General features: G+C 42.6%; 2 protein-coding genes across 2 annotated transcripts; both read left to right on the plus strand.

Moving 5' to 3' along the window:
• Nucleotides 1-1321: 1321 nt before the first annotated feature.
• On the plus strand, nucleotides 1322-10606 carry LOC309887366 (keratin, type I cytoskeletal 19-like; the record flags this gene model as incomplete). Its single annotated transcript, XM_082778988.1, has 8 exons — nucleotides 1322-1888; nucleotides 2710-2792; nucleotides 3540-3696; nucleotides 3825-3986; nucleotides 4119-4244; nucleotides 4371-4591; nucleotides 5106-5131; nucleotides 10518-10606. The coding sequence occupies 8 exons, from the start codon at nucleotides 1322-1324 to the stop codon at nucleotides 10604-10606; spliced, it is 1431 nt and encodes a 476-aa protein (XP_082635114.1).
• A 605-nt stretch (nucleotides 10607-11211) lies between these two features.
• On the plus strand, nucleotides 11212-22026 carry KRT23 (keratin 23). Its single transcript, XM_082778828.1, has 8 exons — nucleotides 11212-12084; nucleotides 15740-15822; nucleotides 16845-17001; nucleotides 18582-18743; nucleotides 18834-18959; nucleotides 19685-19905; nucleotides 20836-20867; nucleotides 21525-22026. Exons 1-8 carry the CDS (start codon nucleotides 11668-11670, stop codon nucleotides 21626-21628), a joined length of 1302 nt encoding a protein of 433 aa, XP_082634954.1. The 5' UTR covers nucleotides 11212-11667; the 3' UTR covers nucleotides 21629-22026.
• The last annotated feature ends 1072 nt before the right edge of the window (nucleotides 22027-23098 follow it).

Here is a 23098-nt window from a genome sequence, read left to right on the forward strand (position 1 = left end):
TGTAAAATAAGCTTGGTGGTTCTGAACTAGAGATAGAGGAAGTTCCTCCCATCTCACTCGGCCCCTGCTTCTCTCCCTCCTCTCTTGCCCCCCAGCTCCTTTAAGCCCCTGTAGGACACGGTGCCACCTCCGTCACCACTCCCCTACCTCATGCCCTCCAGTTGACCAGAGGCTCCCTGGGCAGAGAATGGGGCTCCCTCTGAAAGCCCCACGCTATTGCCACACTCCACACATGATCCCCAGTGGCACACCCTGGCAGGGCAAACAAGCTAATACTTCCTCAAAAAAAATCTCCCAAATCTGGTTTCTCACACTTGATACTGAACAGAAGCTGAGGGGCTGAACTCCTGCCCTCCACGTTTCCCTAGCAAATTATTACAAGTGAGACTCCTTCTTTACAGGAAGGGTTAACGTAACTCTGTAAGGGATTCTCAAGTCCTATTTGCAAGAATTATTCCATTTCACAGCACAGGTGGTTGTTACACACATTAATTGCTACCTGAACAGTTTCATCTCAAACTCAACTTGCTTAAGGTGTCCAAAAGTAAGAGGAACTTTGCCGCCCCACGTTCTTTTAATTGAATCATTTCGGTCGTGTATTACCCTTCTTGACCATTTCACAAGCGTTAGTAAATTAAGTATGCTTATTATGCCCAGTACATTGCTGGATGTTAATTATTCTTCACACGATGCTATGATTATATGCTTTTTCTAATTAAAAATAAATAAATAAATCCAAAATCTAAATACTAATTCTGAGCAAAGAACAGGAATAAGAACATCTAAAATTCAATTTTGACTGGGGAAAAATATGGATAGAAAAGAAGAAATAATGATGAGATGAACTGATGATTGCACATTTTTCAATGAAAGTAGAATTTTACTCAAACTTCAATTTTAAGTTATTTTTTTATAAAAATAATCATGGTGATTGCTGTAAATGGGTAAGTGGGTGCGGCTGAACTTGCTTTGTTTTTCCATTCTCAATTGTCAAAGAAGTAAACTCCAGGTTTCAGAACTATAGCCTGAAGAAAAAACACAATCTGAATCATCCCTTTAGTTTAATTAAAAGAAAAAACCAAGCCCGAGCCCCTGAGATGTACAGCCAGCTCTGTGTGTGAGGAATGTCATCATAATTGGCCTCACCTCTAGGGAGGAGAATCTTTGGAGGGAGGGTGCAGGTTGGGTTTGTCTCCTAACGCCCTATCTTGTGGCTATAAAAGAAGCACCAGGGCAGTGAAGGAGCACGCTTTCCTGCTCTGCACGAAGCCGAGTAGCTCAGACTAGCTCCTTCTGTGCTGCAGCCACATCTACTTGCACCATGCAGAACTCTTGCAGCATCGCTGGCAGCTCTCGCCTTTCCTCAGTCCGCACAGGAGGCTCCTGCCGTGCTCCCAGCATCCACGGAGGAGCTGGTGGCAGGGGTGTCTACATGTCTTCAGCTAAGTACACCTCCTCTGTAGGAGGTGGATATGGTGGTGGCTCGTGCGCTGGTTTTGGAGGAGGCTTCGGTGGCTTTGGTGGAGGAGCTGGCTTTGGTGGAGGCTCTGGCTTTGGTGGAGGAGCTTGCTTTGGTGGAGGCTCTGGTTTTGGTGGAGGAGCTGGCTTTGGTGGAGGCTCTGGCTTTGGTGGAGGAGCTGGCTTTGGTGGAGGTTTTGATGGTGGTGCCTTTGGTGGTGGTGATGGCCTTCTTTCTGGAAATGAAAAGATAACTATGCAGAACCTGAACGACCGGCTGGCCACATACCTGCAGAAGGTGCGAGCACTGGAAGCTGCAAATGCAGAATTAGAAGTCAAAATCCGAGACTGGTACCAGAAGGAAGCCCCCACCAGCCCAGCTCGTGACTACAGTAACTACTACAAGATAATTGAAGATCTCCGAGACAAGGTATGACATTCATAACTACGGGATTTATAAGAATGCATTGGAACTGTGGAACTGCACAGTCCACTTCTTTGAAATCAATTAAAACAATTACAAAATCAATGTTGAATTGCCCAAACCCAAATACACTGTGGTTCTGGGCATTCCAGCAGAGAAGAGTAACTTTTCTTCATTTAAAATGAAAAAGTTTTATCCTGAAAATGAGTTTTTTGAAATTAAAATGATTGCACAGAAAAATAACAAAACTTGGCAAAATGTGTATAAGATGATCAATATATTAACAGAATAGTAAGAGTAAAGAACATGATAGGTAGGCCTCAAAGTCTGAAAAACTAACTCTCCTGGCTAAAGGCAAGATCAGGTATTGTGAATGTATTTTCTAATTATGTTAAGTACATGCTGACGAGCTTCACAGTGATCCATCTAGGAACTGGTAAAGAAGGAGGGATGTAAAGGCTCCATGCAGGAAGTATGAACTGTCCAGCAAAGGAAAATTTTATCTACTCTTACATAGATGTACCTGCCCTTTCTTGGGCTCCAGAATGGTAGCTCAGCTCTCTGGTTTGCATCTGGAAAATGGAACAGAGTTTAGCATTTTTGGTGTTTGTCTATAAAAGCTTTAGGAAGGGCACGCTGAAGAGCAGCGTAACAGCAAAATGGTTATTACAATCCAGAAAGCAAGTTTCACCAGTGAAGTCTCAACAGAGGTCTTTCTTCTGCCTTCTTTGATGGTTTACAGCCTGGATAACCACTTGCTACGTACTCAGGACCATGCCATTCCACCATTACTCACAGGAATTGTTTTCTGTATTTCCAATTGCCAGATCCTTGCAGCTACTATTGACAATTCCAGAGTCATTTTGGAGATTGACAATGCCCGGCTGGCTGCAGATGACTTCAGGCTGAAGTAAGTTTAGCTGAAGCACATTTCTCTTCTCTCTCCTTTTCTCTCTCTCTCAAAACAGTTTTCTGAAGTTTAGTATTACTTCTTACGTAGAAAATAAAGTTCTTCAGTCACTGGAGGACATACTTCCAAATTATGGGTAGATGTTTTTCCTTGATAACTTCTGATGAAAAAATTCCTGGCAAAAATTTGGTATGATGAAGGATAAATCAGGAAAATAAACCTGACAGAACACAGCATCCAGATTACTGTGCTGTTTATGCAATAAATTATAGCTCATGTCTTAGTTTTTAGTGATGCTCTTAACTATTTTATTAGCCTAAATCACAAGGGAAAAGAAGACAGGCATAGCTTGGGCTTTTCACTTAAAAGGAGGACAGTGGTGTGAAGAGATTGGTGTTCATTTGCAATAGTTTTGTGAAAATCTTTAGTGAAATGTAGAAAAAGACAAGAGGGACTTTGTGCTTATCCTGTTCATGGACTCAGCAGCACATAAGACACTGCTGAGAAGATGATAAAGACAGTTGTGCAACTGGTTTATCTTCCAGTGACGTATCTGCAGGTTTATATTTTCTTCTCTGGTATCCAATGCAAGTACTTTCATATGTCACAGTTGGAAGCAGGAAAAAAGATCTTTACTCTCTTTATGCTTCCTTTAAATGTTGCTCCCATTCCTCCCACATTCAACATAAAATGATCTAGTTTTATGGCTCCACTCATTCCAATGTTTGTTTCTTTTTAAAACTGCAGGTATGAGAACGAGCTGTTCCTTCGCCAGAGCGTAGAGTCTGACATCAACGGCCTGCGCAGAGTCCTGGACGAGCTGACCCTGTCCAGAGCTGACCTGGAGATGCAGATTGAATCACTGAAGGAGGAGCTGGCCTACCTCAAGAAGAACCACGAGGAGGTGAGTCCTCAAGTGGAGAGGAATCCCTTTGGAAGCACCACATACCACTGCATGGATTGCTGCTGGAAAAAAGTCTATGAGAGTATAGAACATCATTTTTTTGTGTCCTCTGCCTTCTGTCCATGCAGGAAATGAAAGAGTACTCCAACCAGATCAGTGGCACAGTCAACGTAGAAATGGACGCTGCTCCTGGCATCGACCTGACCAGAATCCTCACAGAGATGAGGGAGCAGTACGAAGCCCTGGCTGAGAAGAACCGTAAGGATGCCGAGGCCTGGTTCCTCACTCAGGTATGGAAATGCCAACGAACTGTGAACCGATGCACTGCCCCACTGCTACTGCCCCAGCAGGTGGGATGCGTCTCTCCTTTCTGAAAATAATTTTTAAAAGCTCAACGTATGTGATCTGTTTCTTTCTTTCAGACTGATGAGCTGAACCGCGAAGTAGCCACTCACACAGAGCAGATACAGACCAGCAAGACGGAGATCACAGAGCTGAGACGCACACTCCAGAGCCTGGAGATTGAGCTCCAGTCACAGATGAGCATGGTACGGAGCTGTCCCGAGCATTGTTCAAACTCTCCCCTTCCTCCCTCCCTGTCTTGCCTCCGCTTAGATTCCCCCTCTGTGGGACACATCTGTATGACAGCCTGTTCTCATGTCTTCCTGCTTTAGAAAGCTGGACTGGAAGCCAACCTGCGGGACACGGAAGGCCGGTACTGCGCACAGCTGTCACAGATCCAGAACCTCATCACCAGCGTTGAGGAGCAGCTGAGTGAAATCCGCTGTGACATGGAGCGTCAGAACCAGGAGTACAAGATGCTCATGGACATCAAGAGCCGCCTGGAGCAGGAAATCGCCACATACCGCCAGCTGCTGGAGACCCAGGACTCCCAGTACGTTACCATTTACAAATCCTGTGATGATTAGATAAGCTTAATAACACGACACATTGTAAAGCAGTAATTTGTGGTTGTTAAGCTGACTCCAGATTACTAAATCACACTGATTGCACATGCAGTCTTTCGAGTGCTGGCAAAACAGATGCCTGGCAAAATCCTGGGAGCTATTACTGAAACTAAATCTCCAGATCCATTGTGCTGATGGTTTGAAAACATAAACGCAACCGTATTGGCTGCAGTGAAGTGCAGAAGGCCCTAGGCACCATGTGCATGTCTCACATAATCCTCTTGCTGTGCTGCAGTAACAGCCTTCAGCCCATGAAAGTTCGTTCTCAGCTTGCTCTGCCCGTCAAAGCAGAGAGCACCTCACCCACAGCACCAGCAATAACCCAGTGAAGAAGCAGCGTGAAATCGTGGCTGTTCTCATGCAATGCTCCTAAATGAACCGATGTTTTCAGTCGACACATTCAGTGAGGGTCTTTAATCAAACTTTTCTTCTTCTCCGCAGGATGACAGGAGTGAACCCCAAGGATGGTAAGAAAATTTTTGATTTAAAGAGGGGCTGAAATGGTGACAAAATAGAATTAAATAAGCCTTTTTTCCTTGGGATTTCTTCTTATGACTACTGATCACATCCTCTCTGCAACATTCTTTACCATTTAGAGAGGAAACCATAATACTTTCTCTTATTTTATGTGCCTTTTTGAAACCAATAGCTTGCCAAACGATTCCATGAACTCCTCCTTTATTTCTAAAATACGGAAATCTCTTAGGGATTCCCAAGTTCCTCTGCTGGTTCATACAACATGCAAAATAGATCCAAACCTGACTTGTGAGGTGCACTCTTCATTTATATCTTTCCCTCCCTTCTTTCATAATATGGAAGATTTAATGGGTGCGGACCAGCAGGGAGAGAAGATGTAGACATCTTATAGTTCACTCATGTAGTTCCCTCTTCCATACGTGAAAAAAAATCTTGTCAGGAAACAAACAAACAAAAAGCATCGCATGGCTCTTCACTGTCTTAGCGGTGCTTTTTTTAGCCCCAAGCTTAATTATCTTTTTTTCTCCTACCACAGCATCATTTGTGAGCGGCGGAAGAGCTCGCGTGACTGCGTAAGATGATGGAAAACCTGGTGCGACCCGGAGAGCTTTCTAATAGAGAAATGTGGAGTTCTCTCGTTCTGACACCAGCTGTACCGCACCAGTGACAAGACCAGTGCAGTCCAACCTCTGGCTAATGCTACGAGAAACCCGCTTTTACTTTTGCTAAATGACAAGAATGTAATCCAAAAAACGTGCAACAGCTTGATGTCTTTCCTTAGATTTCCTCTCCCTTTTCACATCATTTGGCTCTCCAGGTCAGAGATGATGTCCTTGTTTCCTGTCAGTAGCTATAGAGTACCCTCATGAAAAAAACCTACACAATAAAGTTTCTCTTCTGCTTGTGCAAACACATTCAGTCTAATGTCGTTTTTGTGTGGTCAGCGTGGCACTGCCATTCACACAACCACATCCCCTCCCTACCTCAGTGCTCCTGTGACCCAGAACAAGATGTGCTGAGGTTCAGGTAACTCAATGGATAACAGCAACAAAAACTTCAATAATCGTAGGAAAGGTGACGATGAATGGACAGGGAGAAAGTGCTGGAAGATTCTCCCAGGAATCTGAAGCTACTGTGAAGAAATACAATGCTTCAGGTCCTGAAGGTCTTTGTTGTGAATTCAACTTGCACAACCTCTGAAAAAAAAAGTCCTGTATTGTATGTTCCTGCACTTCCTTCAGTGGGAAGGCAAACGGCCTCAGCCCTTCAGGGAGGACAAGGCGAGGTGCAGGTGACAGGAACCGGCCAAGCTCTTTGCCTTAACTCAGAACTGCAGCGGCCCAGGTTTAATTTTTAACCATGAGAGCACGTCCTTTTCTGTGCAAAACCAGGCAGTCTCTAGGCATGCACTGTCACCAAGTTTGTGAAAACAGCTTTGGAAGCCAGGCATCACTTTTTCCATTCACAAAGCTTTAGGAACGGTGCCCTCCCTCCTAGCCCCAGAAAACAACAGGGGTGCACGGTGATCGTCAGAGCAGGTATGAGGATGCTCCTCCATCTCAAGTAGGAGGATGATTTTCTGTGCCATTAAACCCAGATCTTATCCAGGCAGATACACCACTCCTTTGTAAGGAGCATACATCCACCTTTCCAACACAATAGAGGGAGTAAAATGGAAGGAAACATTCCCCAAATATATACTTTTAAAGGCAATACTGTAGCTGTTGCAATACACAACCTCTATGACTATCTCAGCTTCTCATTTCTTGCTCCCTCAAAGGAAGGAGTGTCTTCCTTTTTTGTTCCTTCCCATCTCTTTTTGGTGGTGGGTTTGTGCTGTTCTCTTCCCTTGGGCTCTGAACCCTGCAGCTAAGCACAAGCAGCACTCCCAGGGGAGCCCAGATGTGGACAGGAGCCTGCCACAGAAACTTTTGGAGCCAGGGAGCCTCACATACCACTGCCACCGAGGAGCTGTCAGTGCCTTATTTTGTGCTGTCATCATCAATAGCAAGTCCCTGAAAATGTGTTCAAGTTAAGCTCAGTAAAGTCAGCAAGTGTCACTTTTGTTATTGTCTCTCATATGGGTCAAGTTCCTACAGCCCAAGTGTGCCCCAGGGACCCACAGATTTTGCATTTCAGTAAAAAAACAACACTGATCTGTCACGGCTCTCCATTTTCACCAGCAGCAGTGTAACTCTGCTGGAAGATTTATTTGAATTAATTGCTGCTGATACGGAGGATACCGGTACCACTGTTTAGAATTCGTACTTCCAATCCTCAGGTGAGATGCAACAAATCTTTACATCATTTAATATAAAAAACAAACAAACAAACAAAACAAAAGAACAACAACAACAAAACCCTAACAATAAAAGCGTGCACCTTCTGGTAACTGTTTCTCCTCATACCTGTGTGAAATGATTGATTACCCATAGCGCTCACTATCGCTTTGGGTCTTCTCTTTCAGCTATCACTCAGCCACTCAGCACATAAGTATTTGTAAGTATCTGAAAAATGCAGCTTTTTCAGATAAGTCTGCTTCCCTAGCAGATAATTCCTCCCTTTGCCTGATTACTGCCTTTCACTATCTTGTAAGTTGTATCTGATGTCTTTGCTTCCCACATGCAGCTAAAGTAGCTGGAAAGACATTCCTTTAAAGTGACTTAATGAGGTCTTGAAAGTAACCCGAGGAAAAAAAGCACATACTATATATATATATATGTATATATATTCCATGAGTTGGACTCGATGATCCTTATGTGTCCCTTCCAGCTCAGGATATCCCATGATTTTACGATTCTATGTATGTTCAGAGCACACCAAACACTCACCAACAAAATGAGGCTCCCCACAAAATGCAGGGCCCCCTGTGCTTTAAAAGCAGCTGCCAGGAAAACAGCAAAGCAGCATGAGAGCACTATCACCCTGCCCTGGCAGTGACAGCCCGTGCCCGACAAGCGGGGGGTTTGGCTGGCAGGACCTCAGCAAAGCAAATGTTCCACGGTCCCATCTCCAGCTGATGTAAATGGCACTACGCTGACTGACATCAGCTGGGGCTTTGTCACGAGGTATTTCTCTCTACAATGTATGGGTTAAAATATTCTGCTGATGCTTAAACTGCAGCCTATAAACTCAGTTCGGCTTGTTTTCGAGGTGCTATTCAGTGAGAGAAGCAGGATTCCCAGCTAAAGCAAGCGGGGACTGTGTGTTCATTCCCCATTCCACCAGCTTGGACCTGCCCAGCACCTCCCCAGTTTGCAGGGAGCAGGCTGGATGAAGCAAAGAGAAAACATCATCTCGTGGTGCCACCTGCTGACTGATTTATTTTCTCACTCCGATCACTGCTTTCATTCTGTATGCTTTAGATTAAATAGCTAAAAACAAGCCCTGTAAAAAATCGAGTGGAGAGCTGCGTCTGGTTTTGAATTAAGTATTTTGGTCCTTTCCCTGGATCCCACACGTGTGTGGTTGATGAAAACCGGGCTGTCTTTTCCAATTTGAAACAGCTGAGTTTCAGAGGAGACATTTGTGTGACAAATTACTGTTGTTTTCACAGAATCACAGAGTTATAGGACGGCTTGGGTTGGAAGGGACCTCAAAGATCATCTGGTTCCAACCCCCTGCCATGGCAGGGACACCTCCCACCACACCAGGTTGCTCAGGGCCTCATCCAGCCTGGCCTCAAGCACCTCCAGGGATGGGGCACCCACAGCTTCTCTGGGCGGCCTGTGCCAGTGCCTCACCACCCTTACAGTGAAGAATTCCTCCTAATCTCTACTCTAAATCTCCCCTTTCTGTTTATAAACGTTATCTGGGACTGCCCTAGCCCAGGTGTAGCACCTTGCACTTGGCCTTGTTGCACCTCATCAGGCTGACATGGCCCCACTTCTCCAGCCTGTCCATGTCCCCCTGGATGCCATCCCTTCCTGCTGCTGGACGCAGTGCACCGCTTAGCCTGGTGTCACCTGCAAACCCGCTGAGGGTGTGTTTGATCCCTGTATGTCGTTGATAAAGATATTCAACAGCACTGGTGCCGAGGCAGGCTGGTTTTGTATTACTTCCCAGGAAAAAAATACAATTTGTTTTGCACGGTGGCATGATAGTTGTGAAACTGTCAGGAAGTAAGACAAAGGCTATTCTGTCTCACGCACAGTCACCTCACCAACAGCTAGGTTTTGAATTTCTCTGAGTAATTTCATGTGAAACAAAGCAATCATTTTATTTTGTGTAATATTATGTTCAGCTTGGAGAAGAGCAGGCACTGGGGAGACCTTACGGTGACCTTCCAGTACCTAAAGGGGCCCCAGGAAAGCTGGAGAGGGACTCTGCCAGGGAGTGTAGTGACAGGACAAGGGGAGATGCCTTAAATTAAAAGAGGGCAGGCTCAGCTTAGACACAAGGAGGAAATTCTTCCTTCAGAGGGCGGTGAGCACTGGCCCAGGCTGCCCCGAGGAGCTGGGGGTGCCCCGTTCCTGGCAGTGCCCGAGGCCAGGCTGGATGGGGCTTGGGGCAGCCTGGGATGGGGACAGGGGTCGTGCCCATGGCAGGGGGGGACTGGGTGGACTTTGAGGTCCCTTCCCACCCAAACCGTGCTGTGATTCTGTGATTATATAAGTACATATGATTGTTTTTAATGTAGTATTGAGCTTGCTGAACTGCCAGACTAGAAAATTCAATCTGAAATTAGTCTCTGGGGAGATGAATTGAGCAGCAGGATACCCGTGCCTCTATTACAGTTTTGTGGGTTTTAAAGTTAGGTCTTCATTTCTGTCTGATGCTGCAAGCTCTTCTTACTATCAAGCGATAGTGCCGATAACGATCTGCATGTACCAAAGTTCAGCTGTTACCAGAACAGTTTGTTGTAGATATGCCTTGTATTTATTGGAAAATAGTACCTTCAATGATTAATTTACCAAAACGACTGAACATGTAAGCATTTCTATACAATGAAGTGTATGAGGAATAAGAAGGAATCTGTACTCGATGGAAATGTAGCTGGTAAAATGAAAATCAGGAGCTGCTGAGCAAAGCTGACACAGAACCACAAGGAGGAGCTCAAATCCTGCCCAACTCAGTCACCCGGGACTAGGAGGCACCTTTTCCTGCCTCCTCAGGCCAGGATGCAGTGCAGCAATTCCTTATTTCTGAAAAACGCCAACTGAAACTAACGCTGCAAAAAAGACTTCTCCCAGGAGAGCGTAATTCTGTTCTGCACAATCCCTCCAACCCTGCCATTTGGGACGGGTAACAGGTAGGTAATAAGATCCCATGAAAGAGCTGAGCCTTCGCTGCTGCAGAGAAAAACAGCCGTATGGCTCCTGCCAGCCCAGGCAGCCCCACACTGCACCCCGGTTCTTCCTCTGTCTCATCCCTCAGCCGTGCTCTGCAACATCTGCAAAAGACAGAGGCAAGTCGAGAACCCCAGCTCCTGCCACGGGCACCCTTCGCGATTTATTGCCTCCTAACAAGCAGGAGGAATGGGAAAATCATTGCAGAAGCCAGACCTGCCCGTTCTGGTTTTGATTTATACAGCTTCAGAAGGTACCTGACACTTTTGAGAAAGCCTGTTTTTACTTCATTGCCAGGTCAATTTATAGCATTGGTAGCTTTAAATAACCACTTCAGTTTGGGGAGTATTGTTACGAACTCATATTTTAAATATTTTCTATAGCTAAAAATACAAATATCCTAATAGCACTCATATTAGTAACAGCAATAAATTCCTGCACTACTATCTACTACAACAAGACTATTGAAACTGAAATATGACTGCACCTTGAATCATGAAGAAGAATCAGTAGAAAAGACTGCTCAGTATCTAATTCTCGTGTATTTCTATGGGACATAGGCAGCTGAAAGGAATAGCTGAGCCTGACTCACTTTGGACTGGAGTTTAGCTAAATGATAGAGCTTGGTTAACTTCATTAAAGTCTCATGTCTCACACAGGCTGAAGCTGTTTGCTACGCTAATGACAGCTTGATAGGACATGCTGCGTTTCAGGACGCACAGACTGCTATAATTCTAAAGCCTGAGAATTATGACAGAAAAAAAAAAAAAGGTTCTGGGAGACCTGTCCCTGCCCTAGCTCTCCATGTGTTCTGTAATGGGTGATATTTCCCTTCAAAACGGGAAAATATAATGTATTTACTAAAGGGTTAGAAAAAAAGTTTGAAGCAGAGCTGATCCAGTTCCACACCTACTGCTTTTAGCCACACCTCACAATTATAATATGAAAAGAGAAGAAAAGAAAAAAAAAAAAAAGAAAAAAAAAAAGAAAACAAGCAAAAGGAAAACAATCCGGTATGTGGCTGTGATTCCAAATAATAACAACAGTGTGTGCATGCTCATAAATGCTTCAGAATTGACCAAGAGGAAGCACGTTTCATGATGACACAATCTTGTTGCTGTAGTCATTCATCGAAGGGAACTCCCACAGGAAAAGGCATAAAGCTGCTTAGGGAAGGCTAAGAAGCTGCTCAGTGCTAGTCAGTCAAACATTGGGTTAGATCCATAACTGAGCTAAACATGAGTACCAGCCAAGGCCCTTTTCAATTTTTTTCTGGGTCCCTCAGGGGTAGTTCAGGGTGTGGTTTGGCCCAGCAAGGAACTTCTTACAGACCTTCAGGTGCAGATGGTGGTGCCAGCAGCATACACACCTCTTTCTCCTCTGCCAGACCCCTCTGTCTGGCTGCCGGAGGAGAGGCATCTTGGGGATGCTTCGGCGAGCACCACAGGGAAAGCATCTTCCTGGGTGGGAATGAGAAACAGACCATGCAAAACCTGAATGACCGTTTGGCTGCCTATCTGGACAAGGTCCGCTCCTTAGAAGCAGCCAACGCTCAGCTGGAAAGCTGCATCCTAGAGTGGCACAAGACAAAGTCTCATGGAGAGAGGCATGACTTCAACCAATACGAGCAAAACGTCACTGACATGCAAAGACAGGTAAGTCAGAGCTATACGAACTATGTCATTCTGTGCTCCTTTAAGGAATCTGGGTGCTCAGTTATGCTGATGGCTTTCCTTTAAAGAAAATTAAGTAAAACATTTTAAATGCTAGAAATAGAAATGAAAGTGGTAGCAGGAGCTGGGCATAAACATTCTTCGCCTCCACAGGGAGCAGAAAGGGGTATAGGAAAGTCTGGAAGGAGACAAAGGGGATTCTGCAAAGACTGATAGTATAAAGAGACTTGTGTGCTGCCAAGTGTTCATTCCTGTACATGAAACTGTGGTTTGAGCAACTATGTCTGGCAGAATTTGATCTTTTTGACTGCACATGTATTCAAGCAAATTAAAAAGCAGGCAAACTGAAGAGACTTCCTTCTTTCATGCACGCTGCCTTTAGACACTCTGTTGACTTTCGTTTCTTTGATTCTTGTGGCAGCAGACGATGAAACTACAGGAGTTTTGGGTCCTAGGAGTTTATGTAATCAGATGGAAAATACTTCATTGTAATTAAGGAAATAGCAGTGACAAATTCCTTGTGGATGTTTTCACTATAATTAAAAGCAGAATTTCTGGTTCCCGCCAGTAGTTAATATTAACGTTCAACAGTAACTCTTTCAATCTCCCAAACTCACGTGTCTTCAAATTTAAGCATAATATTAATCTGTATTCATAATGAACATACTTAGCTCTGTAACCATCTCTGTGACTAATCACTGTAATTAACTTTACATAGCCATATGGGGCAAAAAGCAGAGCTATTCCAAATGCGATGCTCTTGTTTTCCCCCTACTTCTTTTAATATGATGACTTGGCATTCTCAAAACCCTGAGAATTTTTTTTCCAAAGGGCTTGGAAATGGTGTTGTCCCACACATTTGCTGACAGAGGTCAGGGACTTAATCAAACTCCCTGCTCACTGCTAAATGTGTTGCCTCCAGGCAGAAGATGAGGCAGTCTGACCACAGGCAATGTGCAAGGAGAGCCAGAATTGTCATCACCTAGTTCTATTTTAAGGATAAAGAAAGGTCATCAGTCTCCAAACCTATCACTTAAGCACTTTTTTTTTTTTTTTAACTGATCCAGAGATGAATACTTGTTCATCACGAACATAATGTGTTCGCGTTGATATGGAATTAACAAGTCAGAAAGATTTAGAAAGACGACACGACTAAAAGCACAATGCAGATTGTAGGAAAGCCCCCCTCCCTTTTGAATAGGTTATACTTAAAATACTTTTTTTCTAACACCGACTGAAATAGCTACGTGCTGGCTGCAGGCACCGTTAGACTAATGGCCATCGCAGCCAGTTTAATGTGGTGTTTGTACTGGAGAGGAAGGGCTAATAAAGGATTATTTACAGGGGACAATTCCGTGATTAACACAAGATTTTCACTTTCTCTATAAATTATTGCAATTAGCACCATGACTGCCAGTAAAATGAGTGAGAATATAGTATCTAATTATTAACCATAATTAAATTAATCGCCCACAAATTAAAAAGGCGAGACTAATTTAGCACCCAAAGTGAATTTTAGACAAAATTTAGGAACCTATATCCAATAACCCAGAAAGTGTGTGATGTCGTGGCTATCTAAACCTCGACGTGTGTAATCACCTGGGTCCTACATTTGGAAGCACTCTCTTCCCTGGGTGAATTCACGATGAACATGACAGGGCAGCAAGTTGCTTTGCTCCAGCCCCACTCCATTTTAGCCCAAAAGTAAAATAGCCTCAGTTCTTCAGGCATTCCTGGCTTCATTTTCACAGAGATGCCAGTACAGCCTATGGTCATATTCAAGCATCTGGCCCTGCTAAAAATCCAAACTGATTTACAGAGGATTCAGGGAGGCAGGATCCATGCTGTGGACCAAAAGACATACGGCGTACTGAGGAACAAGCCAGCGCAGGAAGCCTTCCTGAAAAAAAAACAACTGTTTTGAAAAGGAATTTGAGTGCATTTTGTATATAATAATGTGTGAGTTCTTAAATAAGACATCTGTAAATTTGTTGACTGGTGTTAGTGATACATCTGTATCCACGATGCATGTAGTGAAGAAATCAGTGTAATTATAAACAGATAAATATCCACATCTGGAACGCGCTGCTAAGTGACACAGCAGCAGTCATACAACAGTTGGCAAAACAGTGATGACTGTAACTCCTCTGTTGGATTCTTTATTCTTTCAGACTGCACAGAGAGTTACAAAGCATCTATATATATTTCTATGTGTAGCTGTGTTGCATTGTTATGAAATGGCACAAAATCAAAGAACGCAAGTGGTGCTTTCTTACGGCCTCTTAGTTATTACCTTCCATAGTAGAATTTACTATTATCTAAGGATCGGTTCAAGAACTGCCTCTTCTCTGACAACAAATTTCAGGCAGCAACACTTTTAGAGTCTTGTTATAGTTCTTTAGCTGGCCTCCACCATGTCCCAGGGCAGTATCTGAGGTGTGCTGCTAATCACTAAGAACGTACAGTTTGTTCTGTCTTAGAGATTAGTTAAAACCTTTCACAGGCACATTCTTTTTTTTTTTTTTTTTTTTTTTTTTTTTTTTAAGAGAGGTAAACTTTTGACACTTCAAGACAATTTTGTCGTTTCCTGGTGTCTTTGTGATTCATTTAGGTGTGGGAAGTTTTGATAAAAAGTGCTGAGAGCTCTCTAAATAGCTCGAGATATCTCTGTGGCCATAATTCACCTTGTTTCAGTATGTAAGCATCGAGTGGAAGCAGCTGCAACCATGCATCTTTTTCCTTTTTGGTAGGAGAGGACATGATGTCCCACAATCAGTAGTTCCTTCTAATTACGCATGAGGTTCTAGAGTACTTCCAAAGATTCTGAACGGAGTACTGAGATTTTCATATTCAGATTTACAGCTCAAAAGCTGCCTCACTTTAACGCGGACTTACAAGTCTTTTCAGCACACCGAGTACACTAAACGAAGGACGTGGTGCACTTTCTCCTTCACCTTTTGGAGCAGATTCCAACATTCCAAACCAAAATCAGAATGACAAATTAATCACTGTATGCTGCTGGAGGTTTCAGTATAGTGGCAGGTGAATAACTGACTGGATCATGACAGCTGGCTGGTGCTGGTCTCAGAATGACAATCCGTACAACTCCAGACTTAAGCACAAGAGGGGTCCTGTCCTGCTCATGAGTTGCTTCTATCATCATCATTACACCTCTGCATCTCAGCACTGATTCAGCAAGGTGTTTATGCACATGCTTATTTTTGAGCATATGATTAATGCCAGCATTTAAACTGTACTCAGACAGAACTTAATGTTGAGGAAGACAGTGAAATTATTCTGTAATATGCCATGAAATTTGTGTACTGTTATCCGTATCCTTTGCCTGCCCACACATAGTATGATTCCTACTACTTCATAGCCAGGAAAGACAAAGTAAAAAAAAAAATAAAAATTAAAATTAAAATTAAAAAAAAAAAAAAAAAAAGAGTAAGGTTATGGACAAAAATAGCAGAAACATCTAAGTGACTCAGGAAATTAAGTTTCTTTATCTATATTCCTTAAAACAGGACTTCCATTTTTCTTTCATACAAGCAGCATGGAATCTTAAACAGCACAGGTTATTCATTGTCACCATGTGTATGGCAACACCAAGTCTGTTGGATTCTCTGTTTTGCAGATTGAGGATGGCAAGATCACCAACGCCAGCATCCTTTTACAAATTGATAATGCTAACATGGCATCTGAAGACTTCAGGCTCAAGTAAGCTCTTTTTTGGTTTCCTGATTAAGTATGAAAGAGAATTAAGCAACATATTTCTTTTTCTTGAAAATGCAGTCTGATGCCGATTTTACTTTAGCTTTCTGGTGATACTGAATAAATAAAACCAATGTGGAACACATTTTTTAAAAAAAGGATAAAAAAAAGGATGTAAAACACAGAAATGATTGCTGAACAACCTTGAGTCACCCTGTTTATGATACTTAGTTCAGGTCCTGAAGAGCAGGTTTTACAGCAGACACTTGATACTTGTGACAAAAGGCATTTAAAACCATCATCTGGGAGTACAAATTAACCCTTCTCTGCACCCTACGCTTCCTTAATCCAGCCCAAATCTACTTCCTGCAGTTATCACTTCTTCCATCCAGCTCCACAAGAAATACCTGTCCCTCAGCATCTTCTGCTTTGGGTTCTCAGTAGTTTTGCCACAGTAAATGGGCCAGCGCTTCCCCGGTTACCAGTGCACACTTTGATTGTTCAGGACATTGCTGAAAGAGTTTTCAGACCATCTAAAAAGCCCAAATGCTTGGACTGAGATCTTCCAGGTAGATCTTTGCCCAGGAAAGGAATTTACATTTCTGTAAATCAGGCTTCTTAGGAATCATGAAGATCTCGTCTTATATTTAATAGATGTGATCAGTTATTGAAAATCTCATAGCTTTTGATGGTATTGTAATAAATCTGCAGAATCAAAGCACTCCATTCCCAAAGCTTTCATAACTAGATGAATGTTAAAAAGGAAAAATAAAAGAAAAATAACTAGTTCATACCATAGAGGAGCTGTGACAAGGAAAAAAAAATACAATAATAATAATGGAACACATCCACTTTTTAAGACTATTCAAGAATTTATCAAAGAATGTATTTTACAAACAGAATCTGTTTTCTTGGGTTTTTGTTCCCTACACAGAGGACTTAAGCAAGTCTACTTCTCTGTGGTACTGCTTATACACGAGGCAGTTTGTTCTCACTAAGCAGGCTTTCTCTGCTCCTTCCCCATAAAGGTACGAAGCCGAGAAGACTCGCAGGCAGGGAGTGCAGTGTGATGTTGAGAACCTGCGTAAGGAGCTCGACGGCCTGACTATTATTACAACAGATCTGGAAATGGAAATCGAAGGCTTGCGAGAAGAGCACATCCTCAGGAGGAAAGACCATGAGGAGGTAGAAAAAGTTACACTATCACACAAATCTTTGCTACTGTGTAATTAACTTTGAGTAAGATCCACAATCTATAAATGGGATTGATGATTCAGAACCCAACCATGTTTCTGACAGAGCCAACGAGAGTCGGATGAGGCACAAAGTTTGTGTGCTACTTTACCAACTAAATCAGGATTTCAGGAAGGATAACAGATTGCTGTATTTTCTCCCAGGCTCTTTTCTGGTCAGCTCCTCATTTGTCGCACACAGCTAATAATAAGTTACGTATTTGACAGAAATGTTCTCAGAAATACCTAGATCTATGTACATAGAGATTTGGATAAACAGGAAGCATTTCTGGTTGCTGTGGAGTTTTTCAGACCGCAGCCTTTCCCCTCACCTCGGGATATATCATTTCACAGTCACGGAGTGCCTGAGATGGAAGGGACCTCTCGGGGTCACCTTGTCCAACCCTCCGGCTCAGGCAGGGTCCCCTAGAGCAGGCTGACCCAAACTAAACAGATCTTGAATTCACAAAGGACCAAAACTGAAAAGAATGGTTAGCAAAGCCATGTGAGACTACTTATTCTTGTAAAACTCTAAGCATAATTAATTAGATAACACTCAATCCCTGTCAAAAAATGTGCTGCTGTCTTAATTCAGAGCTACACCAGAGTAGTCTCTGTTATTCCATTTTATGTAATACCACTGTGGGACAGCATGCTGCTTTCACTTTGCTTGATCTGGTGTTGTTTTCAGTTAATATCTAATACAGAACCAAACACCCTACTCACTACCTGTGGATAAAGCAGAACAGGAACACAAGGGTTACACAGCAGCAGGTGAAACTTTCTTTGGCTGGTCCCCTTACGGCCCAGGATACAAACTAAACAGCTGTCATAAAACAGCTTTGGGAATCAAGGCAACCAACAGAGACATCAGCATGTCCAGCTGATCTACATTGCAGAGGCCGTGATGTCATGCCCAAAATGCTGCTTTGCCTGGACGCTTTTGAAAATGGTACCTAGCACATAAGGTTGTGCTACACCAAAAGGAATGTTACCGTACCTGCTCGACTTGTCCTGTAATTATGTTGTTTACACAGTAATTATATGTTTTAATCCAATTATTCCTTTAACAATTACATAGAACTTTTATATTACTCTCCTGTAAACTTCGTTATAGTTCCATAAATATTAACATACGGGGTAAGAAAGATGAAATTACTGTTAGATTTTCATGAAAAGTTCTAGGCTCATAACAGATAAATAAACTAAAAATCTCAGTGCTTTATTAAATATATATCTTCCAGAAATATAATTTGAACAGATCTTCTGCAATGATTTTACTGAGCTCTCTAGCACAGATCTGCCATGGAAGCAGGTATCAGTCACTGGTTTAAGTCATGTCGCAGTATGATCCATGTGTACATTTTCAAAATAGTGTTAACTAATCTGTATAACAAACTATTATAATGAAAAAAATATTGTGGGTATTTTGAGAGAATGGAACTGAGGAAAACAAGCCAGGGACAAAAACTGTTTCCCTTTTCATGAACAAGTTTCAGAGCTTGAGCTTGTTTCATCTGCTGATATCAACAGGATATGGAAGCAAATCGCTCATCACAGGACTTCAAAGTCAATGTAAAAGTAAATGCACCACCTCCTGAAGACCTAGCCAAGATTCTAGCAGAAATAAGACAAGATTATGAAGCCATAATTGAAAAGAATCGTCAAAGCCTCGACAGTTGGTACAAAGAACTGGTAACAGCTCTTTCCTGTTCGTTTCAAAGATCCCTGGTGCTGTACCTGACTGCCAAAATCAGTAAACTTTTCTCTTGTTTTGCTCCGCAGAGCTCAGCTGTGTCTCTGGCAGCAGCCCCTAATCCAGAACAGATACAGAGCAGTGAGAACGAGATCAAGGATCTAACCCGTACTTTACAGTCCCTGGACATCGAGCTGCAGGCACAGATGAGTAAGGTATCTACTGTAGACATCTCTGGCTGGCCACTGTTACATCATAAATTCATAGGACCTGCCTTGGACCAATTCTTTGCTTAAATTATGCCTAGTGTAATTTTCGTGTAGTTATTAAAGTATACGTGAAATTGGAATTTGGACCATACTTGATTTTGCCAGAATATTTAACATAGATTCAACAACCACTGCCAGGATGTAAAAATTGTCTCACTTTACCATAATATATGGGGAGAAGAAAAAGAAAATACAGGAGAGCTGACTCCATGATCTAAAAAGAAGACAGATAATATAAATTTCATATTTACAACCCCTGTTATAACACGTGAAATATCTGAACTGTGACAAATACTGATGGGGAACCTTAAAGCTATTTCTTCAGCTTTTGTAGAGGTGAAACCTCACATATCCACGTCTTTGAGGTTTTGAAGCAATCCTGTACAGCAAAAGCAGGAACTGACAAAAAAGTCAGCAGTTACAGGAGCAACAGCTTTTGAGAATAAGCATTATGGCAGGGACAAATTACTCAGTTTTTGCCTTTCATTATGCACACACAACACAGCTTCATGATTCTGCTGTTTTCACGTGAATAGTCATGCAAGTGGCTAAGTGCTTAAATGACCACAACCTAAGTTTTGTAATCATCTGGCCAGAGACCAAATTTGCTGGTATTTCTGCATTATACCTGCTACATAAATAATAATCATAGAATTGTTATCTGCTGTCAGAAACACATGCTGGAAGACACCTTGGCTGACACCCGGAATTACTATGCTGTTGCACTTCAAAACATGCAGCAGATCATCTCCAAATGTGAGGAAGAGCTAAGCCAGCTTCGTCATGATATCAAGCAGCAAAATAACCAATATAAAGTTCTTCTTGGGATTAAAACACGCCTGGAGAAGGAAATTTCCACTTACCGCCTGCTGCTGGAAGGGAATGTAGACGGGTAAGGCAAAGCTGCCCTGACTGGAATAGATGAGAAGAGAGTTCTTGTTTTCAGCTTATTTATTTGTTTGTTTATGTTTAATCAAAGCTTGTGAGTTCCATGCTATGTGAAGGGCTGGTATTTTAATTTGATGGATCATAATACAAAGCTTGAGCCATTTAATATAATGAGAAACTTCATTCTGTGTAGTCTAGATTACCTAAATTAATATAACAATATATTTTTTAAAATAATTTCTACATTCCCACAGCATGTCTATCTCTGCTGAGGAAAAAAATGTCAATTTCAGTAAAACTCATAGTCATTTTCAATCTTCAAGACAAGTTCTAGATCAAAATGAAGCCCAGAGTGAAGTGCAAAATGAAGTGCAGCTGAGTTCTGCTCAGCCACCCGCAGCTGCAAGTACCAGCACACAAACCCACACAACGTGCCCCTGTGCTGAGGGGCTGCTGGGTTTCCCCATCTTTTTTTTAATTTTTTTCTGAATCTCTGCATTCAGAAATCTCTGGCCCTCTCTACTCTTTGTTCTCCCACCTGATACACAGAGCACGGCTTATTTACACGAAATAGAAAAAGGAAGGTTAGCAATAACTGAGCGCCTCTGGAGGCAGGGCAATGGGGCACCAAGTCCAGGGCTGGGCATCAGGAACCAGGCAGGGACCTGAGCAGCTCAGGGCGTACGAGGAGCGATGTGCCCGTCCTTAACAGAAGTGATACTGAATGCACAAGGGGACAGCTTCAGCTGAGGGCATCTGCACCTACGACTAATGAAAAATTCGTATACTACAAAAAGTCCCTTCTTAATTTCTTTGTTTTCATCTCTTTTCATATTGGTATGAGGCCTCCTTAGAATCAGTGAGTTGAAGGGGATGAATAAGTTCTTGAGATGAGTATATTCACTACTTTGTCTCTGTTTCATTTTCTTTACAGGAAAACAAAAAAATCTGAATCGAAAGCTAAAGGTAAAAGTCCCTTATTTTGTTCTCTATAGTAGCTTTTAATTATTGTCATTTCCAATCAAATTTTACTCAGAATAATTTTCATCTTAAGGAGCTATGAAAGGTTTGCATTGCAATTAATTCTCATGTAGGCCACATTTGAGAATAATTTCAGTGATTCACCTGCGAAGGACTGCACTTCAGAGCACATTCTGCTGCGTCTGCCTGCTCACGGGCTGCTCTTCACACTGACCTCTGCCAGTGAAGCACTCTGTCCAGAGCTCAGACTCAAGCCTAAAGCTTTCATGGTATATGAGGAGGCAAAGAGACTCCATTTGGTGACTAAAACAGTCTTAGGGCTTGAGAGCAAACAAAATCTGCATGTCTGGAAACTCATATTCTGGTATGAGCATGACCTACAGACATGCAGGTTAATTTGCTCTGAAGTTAGATTTGCATTGGCTGGGATGCAGCTTTATTATTCATTTGCCCTGACCTGGACAAGGCCCAGGGTGACTTTGTTAACATTTCACAAAGAGCAGTAAGTATTGACTTAAAGGGAAACATGTAAAGATAAATCAGTTGAAGAAGCAGCTGGTAAATTACTGTAAATGAAGTTTTCCCTGCATCATCTCTTCTCAGCATTGCTTCTTGTATAATTAGCCTTTCATTTTCTTTCAGAATATGCCGGGCTGACCAATCGAAAGATCAAAGCAATTGTCCACGACAGTGTGAACGGGCAGGTGGTATCCTCCACCGTCAACGAGATCCACCAGCAAGCATGAAGCAAGAAGTCCTGCCAGCTCCTGGCTCCCCCGGCAGGCTAACAAGCAGCCTCTGGGAACTCCCCTGCACAGCTCGTGCTCTGCGTTGGTCTCGGTGTGTGTGAAAAGGGGATGCTGTAGTGAGCTCACTCCTAAACTGATCTGCAGCCTAATGCTGAAAAGCGCCACACAGAGCTAGGTAGAACTGATATGCTAAAGGGCTTGTAGTCATCACAACGCTGAAGACAAACTACTCAATGGAAATGACTGTCTGAGTTGGTAATATATGTATTATGCACATCTCACCGGGGCATGAATCTCCATCTGTGGTTCAGTTATTGCTCTGCAAATTAACTATAATTTAACGTGAATAATCTCTAAACTTTTCTCCCGGTCTTATGTCTCTTATCATATACCTCACTGCTGCCAATAAATCCTTTTCCATTACTTGTATTGGTCGTTGGTATTTCTGATTTTACTTTTTCTTAAGTATGCACCAGCCCCTGGCAGTGCTATTGACGCAGGTCCAAGGGGCTGCAAAAGCCTCATTGTTTCAGCGAGTACGAAAGTGGAAGGACACAAATAAGAACAAAAGCCGTGACGCAAGCTACAGGTGGTATTTATATAAGCAAAGCTATCAGACTTCCTTACATAAAACTTTTGGTTTGCACCATTTAAAACAGGGTTATCAGCAGTACTGTTGTAAAGTGCACTTTACTAAAATATTCATCCTGGAAACAATCATTTATTCTTCAGCTCTAGAGAAATTTTGTTCAACTATCTTGACACGTTTTCTTTCAGACTGTAAGTACTTTTCCAGCCACTCTCATACATTCGCAGTGACCTATTTAATTCAAAACACCATTTCAGCAATTTGCTTTCATATTAATGCTCCTCGGTTTTGTTGACGGGTTCTGCAGTCAGGACAGACTGGTAGATGCAGTGCATACCGTGCTGCCAGTGCTGGAAGGGGACAGGCCCAAGTTCTTCAGCCAAACCCACTCTTCCCCTTTCTCACGTCAGCCCAGTCACCACTACAACAGGAAACCCTAACAGCAATATGAAGATTTCCAGAGATACACAACACTGAAAACTAAGGAAGAAAAAAACCCTACAGTATTATTAGGACTGTTTAGACAATGGAGGCTGGAGAGCAGAACTAAGAGAGCCAAAATGGAGCACCAAGAGTGTCTGTATACGGATTTGCATTCCAAAGTCTGCATATAAAACAGTATGTTCTGGGCAGTCTTATATTCAAGAGTGAAGTTGCCATTGTACTCTTTCATACCTACTCATAAGGGACCTTCATAAAGAATTCTTGCTACCAGCTTTGCTTTGAAACAAGGTTCACAAAAGAAAGTGAAAATTTCAAAGAAAATGTAGATTTAAAATAAACAAAGTCCATCTCTACAACACAAAGCACTCTTACTGGCATGTTAAGACCAGTTCATGATCCCCCCCTTGTCCCTCCTTCCCCCACTCTCCACCCTT

Source organism: Aythya marila (genome assembly GCF_965140915.1).
Source record: "Aythya marila genome assembly, chromosome: 25".
Lineage (NCBI taxonomy): Eukaryota > Metazoa > Chordata > Aves > Anseriformes > Anatidae > Aythya > Aythya marila.

Excerpts from the sequence above, each read along its gene's own strand:
- KRT23 (XM_082778828.1), top strand. The coding sequence starts at position 11,668 with ATGAGTACCAGCCAAGGCCCTTTTCAATTTTTTTCTGGGTCCCTCAGG. Across the intron at positions 17,002-18,581 it reads GGAGGAAAGACCATGAGGAG|GATATGGAAGCAAATCGCTC; the intron begins GTAGAAAAAGTT and ends TGATATCAACAG. Across the intron at positions 18,960-19,684 it reads TGCAGGCACAGATGAGTAAG|AAACACATGCTGGAAGACAC; the intron begins GTATCTACTGTA and ends ATCTGCTGTCAG.